This window comes from Carex rostrata, chromosome 3, assembly GCF_964058835.1.
Source record: "Carex rostrata chromosome 3, lpCarRost1.2, whole genome shotgun sequence".
NCBI classification, from domain to species: Eukaryota; Viridiplantae; Streptophyta; class Magnoliopsida; order Poales; family Cyperaceae; genus Carex; species Carex rostrata.
In genome coordinates, this window is record NC_135920.1 from 15,089,804 (window position 1) to 15,100,713 (window position 10,910).

Here is a 10,910-nt window from a genome sequence, read left to right on the forward strand (position 1 = left end):
TCTGGTTTGAAAACTGCTGATTTTAGTAAATTTCTGCAGCATTAAAATCAGCGGTTTTCAAACCAACTTAATAAATAGTAAAAAAATTTCAAAAAATATAAAATTTGGTCTCCAAGTAGATTATAGTATAGATTAAACATCTAACGGTTTGAATTTGTTGTTTGAACATCACACGGCTAAATATAGCCCCGGCAGCACTTGGGTAGAACTGCTACCAGCAGTAATTTAGCCGGACTCTATATATATATATATATATATGTATGATATGATATGACTACAGTATTTGTAAAGTTGAAAAGGAAAAAATAAGACTACAGTTCATATTTATCATAAAAAAATTAAAATTTAATATATTAATTGACCGGGCTGGGCCGAAAGATCCATGAACAACTTACGCATCTTGGGCCGAACGGTGAGGAGGAGAGGTGAATTCATATCCAGTGCAATACCAATACCTGACCTGACCGTCTAGAATGAAATCAGATTCAGGCGTTTCAGTTTGGCAAGGTTGAGATTGTTCTACCTCCTCAGAAACCTAAGAGGATATGGATTCCTGAGAGGTAGCGCCAATGGCCTAGGCATCTGTGTTGTATAATAACAATGTACACATTTGTTGGAGACAACAGATTTTATCAGCACCATAAAAAATAGACATTTACCAGTTGAAAAATTTGAGAAATTTTGGGACCAGTTGCCAGTTGTGCTCCTGTTATGGCATCAAGAGACACACCTATTGGGGTCAGAGATTTTCCCTTTCCCTTTTCGGCACTTGCAAGTTGCGAATACAAATTTAAGAACATGCATGATTGAATCAATCTTTTCTTTTAAGGGTCGCCTCAATAATTTGGATGAACTGACATAAATAAAATAAGAAAATTTTGTCCGAGCAATGAAATAGAGCTCCATAGTGTTTGACTGTTATAACCTTGGATTCACATTGATGGTTGTTTTCCTTTTTAACTATGTTTTTCTTGCTGTTCTATTACAATAAAACATGCTTAATGGACATTTATTTAAGAGTTTAATCAAGTTACATAAAGCTTATTATCAAGACATCATAAAATTACATCAGGATAAATACTAAATTAGGTGTACCAGATACTGAATTAATGCACTGGATCTTTGCTCCATTAAAGAAATAGAAATTACAGGGTCTTAAATCTTGTTGTTTGTTTTCATCAATTGATTTGTCCAACATATGAGGAACAGTCAACATTTTGAGGCTTCCTAAACAAAGTATATATATCTTTGGATTTTCGAATACTGTTATTATATTTTAGTTGCATCCACCTAATGTTTGTTACTATCTCAAGCCTCAAGTTTATTGGCTATCGAAGGCTCGAGCTCTTGCAGTATGTTCCATAAACTTGAATCTTCATAATCCTTTATCAAGAGACTTGCTCCTGCATCCTTTAAAACTTGCTCAGGATTTCTTGTGGCTAGACCTACTACAGGCATCCCTGCTGCCACACCAGCTCTGATCCCTGACGCAGAATCCTTAATTCATGTAAAAAAACCAAAAACCAGTTAACACTAGTTATTGTTTATAAAGAGCCCCTGAAATCCTAGAACATGACTTCAATGTATTAGTACAAACTTTTTGCAATTAATTCTTGGGGCCTTGTGTTAGAAAGAAACGTCACTAGGCAATAGGCATCGCCTAAATTTGGTAATGTCTTTCTTGGGTCTTACAAACAGTTTTTAACAAAAATACCAGGAAACACAAATGAAATAAAAAGAGGGAAAGCAAAAAGGAAGAGACTCTAGTAACAATGCACCAACAATGGCCATGAACCAGCATTACAATTCAACATTGGCTACACAATTTAGTACTAATGGGGTTGAATTGGGCTGAGCTGTACAATTAAGGGTGCCAAAAGACATCCCAGTCTGATATTGTAACTTACCAATGGTAAAAAAGCTGATGAGTCATACCTCAAATATAAATGTGTTGTCAGGGGATGCATGTAGAAGCTCAAGTCCCTTCAGGTATGGGTCAGGAAATGGCTTGGCCCTTTCACACTCACTACCAATTACAAGAAATTGAAAAAAATCGGAGAGATTAAGAATAGATATCATTAGTTCCGCATTTGCCCTTGGAGCATTAGTCACGGCTGCACGTTTCAACCCATGATCTTCAACCCATTTACACAACTTGTGGAGGCCGTCAACGGGCTTTAGTTGCTCTTTCGCCAAACTGAAATTTTAAAAATTACATTTAGCTCTTGATTCAACACAGGTTTTATGAAACTTTTCTGCGGGCTTCTTGGACTAGAGATCAATGCTCAAGGCTTAAGGTGTCACAATTAGGTAACTTCATTTAGTAAACAAAAGAAGAGGCAAAATGGGATTAAATATGCTGCAAATGTGTTGTCAGCTTTGATTTGCACTTTTGCTATGTTCTGAGGGTGTTATTGCTTAATCAAGACAAACAACCCGCCTTCATTTTGATTTTCATTGGCTCGTCATTAATCAATTCTAAATTATTTACAAATATTAGAAGTAATTCACTGTTAACAGTAGAGGAGACTTTATAACCTGCGAAACAAAGCTTCTTTATCGTCCATGAATTTCATGGATTTATCGTGATCCCAGTCGGGAAATAAAATTTTTCCAAGCTCTTCATTGTGCATCCCGCTTATGTTCGCACTGTAGAACTCTTCAGTTATTGGTTCGCCATTGTTGAACCCTACCTGCCAAAGCTTCGGCTTTGTTATTATCTATACGAGTCAATACTTACATGATCATATTAAAGAGGTCATGTTATATTTATATCCGGTACCAATAACTTGAATGTTGTTTCGTAGTTTAATTGCTTAATTTAGCCCAGTTGAGAACAATTGGGACTTAAACATCGACATTATGCCAGATATCATTTAAAAATATAATCTCAATACAGTGCCAGTATGGGACTGTACATAGCAGCCAAAAGTCTAACTGGAAGGCCAAAATTACAGTGTTTCCCCTATAAATATATCTCAAGCCTTTCATAACAACATACAGAAATGAATTTAAGTAATAACTAATAACTAAGTGTTAACTCATGAATAATTTATCTGGAGGGATAAATCTCACATCACATGGTATGTAATTTAGCAATATATTAACTGGACAAGAGCAGCATGGTAATCCCTACTTGGGAAGAATTAAACAATAGCAAGATGGGTTAAAACTTAAAAGAGAAAAGTGGTGTGCAAAGAAGATACCTCTTGAAGCATCTTGCGAAATGCATAGTAATGAATGGGGTCAGAATCAGTGAGTGTGCCATCTATATCGAACAAAATTGCTCCTAATGGAGCAAGCTTTGAGAAGGCTTCCCTGCTAAAGAAATGCATGTAACAAGTGCCAACTCTATTTTCTGATTTTCCATAAAAAAAAAAAAAAAAAATTGGAGAACCCAAAGAAAGAAATGTTACCTCTCAGCGTGACAGTTGATGGTGATAGACATGCTCCTGATAATTATGAGAGCTCAAAGAAATGTCGAGAATAAATCAGTTGATTAGAGAAAACCCTAATTAATTGGAGAAGTATTAAATAGTCGATGGTGGGATGGAATATTTTTTCTTTTTCTTTTTTTGTGGCGGAGTCGCGGAGAGCCCGAAGAAATTGAAATTCGTATCCTCTGCATTAATGCAGAGCTTCTGTATCATATTGACTCTTTTTAAAATCAGACGATCGAGATTCATTGACTTAAAATGACTCTTTTTAAAATCAGACGATCGAGATTCATTGACTTAAAAGATTCCTTTTTGAGGTAATGCAGAGGATACGCATTCGAAAAAATGGCGAGAATGAATCAGTTATGAGAAGAAATGACGAGAATCCAAAAAGCTTTGTATGTGGGGAGAATTTATTCTTCAACGACAAATATAGCATCTCAACTTTCAATTTTAAAAGGGAGAATTTCATGTATCATCTCAAAAATCTTGAAATTACGTATTTTTCCTCTAAAATTTATTATATCATATTTACCTGAAGTAAAAACTAACAAATTTACCCATTTATTGATATTTCTAATAGAAACTCATTTTAAATATATGAATGACCTATTTTGCCTTCTCTCTCTTTTTTTCCATGGCCTGACTGTTTATTATACCACTGTTCAAGTTAACTATTTCTGTGTGGGTTTTTTTATACCACTGTGAGATTAATGCCCCCTAGGTGTGTCAATGACACCCTTTTATCTGTTTACTTGATCTGTATCGTATTCGAAAACACAAGGGTAAGATTTTTTTTTTCAGTTAGTTTATCGAGTACGAATAAAGGTAATGATTTTTTTCGTTATTTTACCCGTTATCATATAAGATAATTTTTAAAAATAAAATTATATATATAGATATATATCAATAGCACCCAAGCCTTACTTTATATGAGTAAGGCTTGGGTGCTATGGATAGCATAGAGGGCTACGATGCTACGGCTCAATATTCGAGTTTTCAAAATTCTAACGGTCGATCGGAACCGTTCATCTTGTTCTCCATATTAATGTGTTTGGAGACCAAATTTTATATTTTTTGAAAATTTTTTACTATTTGTTTAGCTATGTAGAAAATCACTTGATCTAAAAAATTATGCACCATTCAGATATTTGATTTTCTACCTATCTAAAAAAATAGTACAAATTTTCCAAAAAATGTAAAATTTGGTCTCCAAACACATATTAATATGGAGAACAAAATGAACAGTTCGGATCAACCATTTGAATTTTGAAAACTCGAATATTGAGCCGTAGCACCGTAGTCCTCTATGCTATCCATAGCACCCAAGCCTTACTCTATATATATAGAGAGAGAGAGAGAGAGAGAGTATGGCTAAATTGCTACCGGTAGCACTTCGACCTAAGTGCTTATGGGGTCATATCTTAGTATTTGATGTTCAAACAACAAATCCAAACCGTTAGATGTTCAATCTATATTAAAATGTGCTTGGAGACCAAATGTTATATTTTTTAGAATTTTTTTTCTATTTATTAAGCTGGTTTGAAAACCGCTGTTTTTATTAAATTTTTGCAGCATTGAAAAATTAAAGTTGACTTGACTGGGACAAATCAAAGTTGAGTAACCAATTTGTAACAAAGTACAAAATTTAGTGACCTCTAGAGAAATTTACCCCATTTTTTGTATAAAGATGATACATGATACAATAAAGTTTTGTATTTTATTAAATTTTTATAATACAAATTAGTTGTATTCATTATTATTATTTTTCTTGTTTTGAAAAATATTTTATCACAAGTACAAATCAAGATGTCAATGACATTTTTTTTATCCGTTTACCCGACCCGTACCGTATTTGAAAAGGCGGGTAAGTGTAGAGATATTTTTTCGTTATTATTACGAGTACAGATATAAAAATGCCTCCACCCGACCCATACCGTACCCGTTGACACCCCTACCACCACCACCCACCCACCCAACACACCCCCCCCCCCCCCCCCCCCCCCCCCACACACACACACACACACACAACCGAGCCTTCCGCCATGGTTGGTATAATGTTCTGAAAACTTCTATATGAATGCTTGGTTCTGATAAATTTTACTGAGACAGTCAGACAGAGCAGGTTGCTTTGATACAATCTCTATTACAAAGCTTATACATCTCTATCTATAGCTAATTATTCTTTTTTTTACTGAGACAGAGCAGGTTGCAAACTTTATACCTTTATACCTTAATTAATCTAATTATAACTGCTAATTGATTTGTGTGCATTGTTGACTAATCTCTCAATTAGCGACAAGCTGTACAAGTATGTTCCATTTATTTAAGAGTTTAATCAAGTTAATGGATGGAACTCATTTATTTACATAAAGCTTATTATCAAGATATCATAAAATTACAGTAGGATAAATACTAAATTAGGGGCTCCAGATACTAAAATGCTTGCATCTCTGCTCCATTAAAGAATTAGAAATTACAGGGTCTTAAATCTTGTTGTTTGTTTTCATCAATTGATTTGTGCAACATATGAGGAACAATAAACATTTTCAGGCTTCCTAAACAAAGTATATATATCTTTGTAATTTCGGAATATAACAGTTACTATATTTTAGTTGCATCCACCTAATGTTTGTTACTATCTCAAGCCTCAAGTTTCTTGGCTATCGAAGGCTCGAGCTCTTGCAGTATGTTCCATAAACTTGAATCTTCATAATCCTTTATCAAGAGACTTGCTCCTGCATCCTTTAAAACTTGCTCAGGATTTCTTGTGGCTAGACCTACTACAGGCATCCCTGCTGCCACACCAGCTCTGATCCCTGACGCAGAATCCTTAATTCATTTAAAAAAAACCAAAAACCAGTTAACACTAGTTAATGTTTATAAAGAGCCCCTGAAATCCTAGAACATGACTTCAATGTATTAGAACAAACTTTTTGCAATTAATTATTGGTGTATTGGGTTAGAAAGAAACATGGCTTGGCATCGCCTGAATTTGGAGAATGTCTTTTTGTGGGTATGATAAAAACAAAACTATCAAAAAGGGAATTACAAAATGTTTTTAACAGAAGTACCAGGAAACACAAATGAAAAGAGAGAAAGCAAAAGGGAAGAAACTCTATTGACAATGCACCAACGATCGATGGCCGTGAACCAGAATTACAATTCTAAATGGGGTTGAATTGGGGTTGGCTGTACAAATTAAGGGGGTAAAAAAGCTGATGAGTCATGCATACCTCAAATATAAATGTGTTGTCAGGGGATACATGTAGAAGCTCAAGTCCCTTCAGGTATGGGTCAGGAAATGGCTTAGCCCTTTCACACTCACAACCTATTACAAGAAATTGAAAAAAATCTGAGAGATTAAGAATAGATATCATTAGTTCCGCATTTGCCCTTGGAGCATTAGTCACGGCTGCGCGTTTCAACCCATGATCTTCAACCCATTTACACAACTTGTGGAGGCCTTCAACGGGCTTTATATGCTCTTTTGCCAAACTGAAATTTTAAAAATTATATATATTATTTAACTTTTGATTCAACACGTACAGGTTTTATGAATTCGAGATCAATGCTCAAGGCAGGCTTAATTAAGGTGTCTCAATTAGGAGACTTAATTTATAACTACCTGCGAAACAAAGCTTCTTTATCATCGAAGAATTTGATGGATTTATTGTGATCCCAGTCGGGAAATAAAATTTTTCCAATTTCTTCATTGTGACTCCCACTTATGTTCTCACTGTAGAACTCTTCAGTTATTGGTTCACCATTGTTGAACCCTACCTGTAAAAGCTTCAGCTTTGTTAGTATTTAAGTAATTATATTTCAAGCCTTCCATAACAATAAAGAAAGAGAAATAAATCTGAATGAATTTAAGTGATGCATGTCGGAATAATTAAGATACCTCTTGAAGCAATTTGCGAAATGCGTAGTAATGAATGGGGTCAGAATCACAAAGAGTGCCATCTATATCGAACAAAATTGCTTCTAATGGAGCAAGCTTAGAGAAAGCTTCCCTTTCCCTGCTAAAGAAATGCACTTATTAATTACAATCTGATTCTTCTAATTAAAGAGAGAAGATTATATATATATGTTACAAATGAGATCGAGAGAGGTTGATCATAACAAATGAGATCGAGAGAAGCCAAAGAAAAATGTTACGTACGTACCTATGACTATGAGCGTGAGAGTTGATGGCGATAGACATGCTCGATCTTAGTAATTAATTAGGAGAATTAATTGGAGAAGAATTAAATAGTGGAATTTTAGAAGCCAAAAAGGTTGGTTTGGTACTTTGGTTTGTGAGGTGAATTTAATTATTCCCGAACGACAAATATGAAATATATACAGCTGCATCTCAACTTTCAATTTTCAAAATATAGCTAGACTCTTCTTATTTGCTTTTATCTCTCCATTAGGCATTAGGCATTAGGCATTAGCAGCCTCTCAAACAGAATCCCATTCCCAGCACGTTTCCAAAATCTGGGAGAACAAGTTCCTTTTGAATTCTCATACAAAATCATATTACAGCATCTCCATTACAATTTTTTTTAGATTTTTAGCTGACGTACGTGGTGATTTATATTTTAATTTCAGAGATATATCTTAATTTCTTATTTAGAAACTATTCGACAAAATTTCATATTTAAAAAACTGTATCTAATCACAACGCTGGCGAAACAATTTGCTTAAATTATTTCTTCCTGTTTATGTGTTCTATTTAGAAACTCTAAAATTAATCTAAAAATTGTGAATGTTTAGAAATTTTAGAGTCTTTAATTTCTAAATAGTGATGGACAGTTATTTCAAAATTCATTTTATTGAGCAACATGATGATGATGTTCTTAGTGCTACTCTTTAAAATATTAAAATTGAAAAAAAAAAAAAAGGGTTCTCAAAAGAGGGCAAGATTATTTATTTTAAAATTGACACACATTTTTTGTACAAATTTTAACGTATTATACAAAACGTTATTATATTTTGTTTGTCAATATTGTGCCGCAACGGATTGCATGGCATAGAATCGAATCTGTTTCCAGCATATATTATATTATGTGAACAATTATATAGTAAATTAGAAATTCTGAGCAATTTTATTTTTATTTGGTGATCTTGATTGCCATATTCTAATTACATAACAAATAAATACTCCGCATTTGAAATATGAAAAATGGCAATCAAAGACAAATCAATATACTATCAATCAAATCAAAAGTTCTTTAAATGATATTTAAAAAATAAGAATAAATCAAGACAAGAAAAGGACATACTAAATAGACTTTGTGGCGAGTACGTGTATAAATAAATTTAGATTTTTATACATAAAAACACATAAAAAAGATACATAGAATCAAAAGAAGGCATACTATTTGATTGGAGGGTTGATATTCAATTCAAAATTTTCTCTTTTAATTTCAGCCATTGACGAATTAGGATATCTACGTGCTTAATATAAGAAAGAGTTATCTTTATATTATTTGATTTCAACCATTCAATATGATATCTATATAAAAATATAGATAAAAAAATAGATTTTAGATTTCTTTTTTTTTAAAGGTATAAAATTACTTTCCATAAAAATTATAAACCATTCGAAAAACAGTAATTTCCTACTTATTTACATAATAATAAAAATTTAAAATTTGTAAAATTTGTTCATTAAGTATTTTTATATAAACTAAAAATGTAAAATTTGTTCATCAAGTATTTTTATATAAAAAACATATTTAATGGTTTGAATTTTAAAAATAAAGATATGAATTTGTGGCATAGATCGATCCATAATATGCATATTACCATATAGCCTCACTTAGAGTGAAAAAAAACGTGTTGTTTCACACTATGCTGTGAATAACACGCCGTGATTTTGGTATCGTGCAGTGCCGTGACCGAGTTAATTTTTCACATGTCATGTCGTGGCGTGACCAAAATGTCAAGAAGTGGTCACGACACACGAATGATCATGCCACGTGAGTCACGCCGTGTCTAAACATGTCATGTCCAAATGTGACTCGCGTGACCATTTGATCATAATTTAGATTAGTTTATTCAAGATTCACTATTTGGTTAAGATCTAATGATTTTAATTACACGTGACTCGCGTGAGGTGTGGCCACGTGCTGTGTCGTGACTAGATCTTTCACATAACGTGTCAAAAATTTTAAAAATTTATCACAACACGGAATACGCGAGTCACAACATGTAACCAACACGCGTGCCGTGCCATTCTGTGCTGTAACTGTGTTGTACCGTGCCATTCCGAGACGAAACCGGCTCTGCCATGCCATTTTTCCCAGTCTAACCTCACTCAAAATAAAATTGATACTTGCAGAGGATGTTGCCGTTCATTAAAAGAAAATTCATCCAATATGCAATGGAGTGTAACCTGCAACCTGGAAAAGCCTCAATACGACACATATTTTGCAATTTTGGACGTGAAATTCCTCTAGAAATGAATTAGGAAAAGTGTGATTCGGAAACAACAAAAACATCAAAGAAATAAGAAAAGCACTTTTATTGGAAAAACTATGATAAACAGATTCAACATTCTTTCAATTATATTTTTCATCCTGAAAGCAAAACAGAATTAAGTCCCGCTAATTTGTTTTTTGTCATTATATTGTTCAAGGCCCAAATATTATGGGAATGGGCCAGAACTCCGCTAATTTGTTTTTTGTCATTATATTGTTCAAGGCCCAAATATTATGGGAATGGGCCGGAACTCCGCTAATTTATTATGATCCAGACATTCTCACTCCAGTCTCAAGTTCTACTGAAACGGAGATAGCCGGTTTCTCGGCTACTAAGTACTAACCCAGTTTGAGTTTAGTCAATTGACTGCCACAAGGAGGGGTGCAAACGGATCGGATACGGATCGGATAGTGCTCAACCCATATCCGTATCCGTATTCTTTTTTCGGATACGGATACGGATCGGATAGTAACCGGATACGGATACGGATCGGATATTAAACGGATACGGATACGGATCGGATATTTTCGGATACGAATACAGATACGGATATAATTCGGATTTCTAATTCAAAATATATATCTAATTAACTTGTTACACCATTACAAAATATATATCTTATTAACTAAAATTCACCAACATAACTATACAATACAAAAGATAAATAGACACAAAATTTTTTTCTCAAATCTTAACATATCCGGATGGAATATGCTAGCATGCTATGCATAGCATAGAACTCCTCCATGCAACAACTCGGATTTTGAGTTTTCAAAATCCTAATGGTCGATCCGAACCGTTCATCTTGTTCTCCATATTAATATGTGTTTGGAGACCAAATTTTACATTTTTTGGAATTTTTTTACTATTTCTTTAGATTTATTGAAAATTGCTGTTTTTTTATGGTCCAGATTTGCTGAAAACAGCGATTTTCAATAAATCTATAGAAATAGTAAAAAAATTCCAAAAAATGTAAAATTTGGTCTTCAAATACATATTAAT

The 10,910-nt window shown here is 33.6% G+C and overlaps 2 protein-coding genes across 3 annotated transcripts; both read right to left on the reverse strand.

Annotated features, from left to right (window-relative positions):
- Positions 1-1,106: 1,106 nt before the first annotated feature.
- LOC144551733 (haloacid dehalogenase-like hydrolase domain-containing protein Sgpp) lies at positions 1,107-3,622 on the reverse strand. Of its 2 annotated transcripts, none has more exons than XM_078299815.1 (5): positions 3,417-3,622; positions 3,207-3,321; positions 2,539-2,693; positions 1,936-2,197; positions 1,107-1,497 (listed from the first exon to the last, which is right to left on the reverse strand). In XM_078299815.1, exons 1-5 carry the CDS (start codon positions 3,446-3,448, stop codon positions 1,309-1,311), a joined length of 753 nt encoding a protein of 250 aa, XP_078155941.1. In that variant the 5' UTR covers positions 3,449-3,622; the 3' UTR covers positions 1,107-1,308. The 2 variants fall into 2 exon arrangements, with proteins under 2 accessions (XP_078155941.1, XP_078155942.1); XM_078299816.1 differs by having other exon boundaries at positions 3,207-3,318; positions 3,417-3,607.
- Positions 3,623-5,784: 2,162 nt separating this feature from the next.
- LOC144551884 (haloacid dehalogenase-like hydrolase domain-containing protein Sgpp) lies at positions 5,785-9,724 on the reverse strand. The gene is made up of 5 exons (XM_078299983.1): positions 9,625-9,724; positions 7,342-7,475; positions 7,066-7,220; positions 6,674-6,935; positions 5,785-6,269 (listed from the first exon to the last, which is right to left on the reverse strand). The coding sequence occupies exons 1-5, from the start codon at positions 9,722-9,724 to the stop codon at positions 6,081-6,083; spliced, it is 840 nt and encodes a 279-aa protein (XP_078156109.1). The 3' UTR covers positions 5,785-6,080.
- Positions 9,725-10,910: the final 1,186 nt, after the last annotated feature.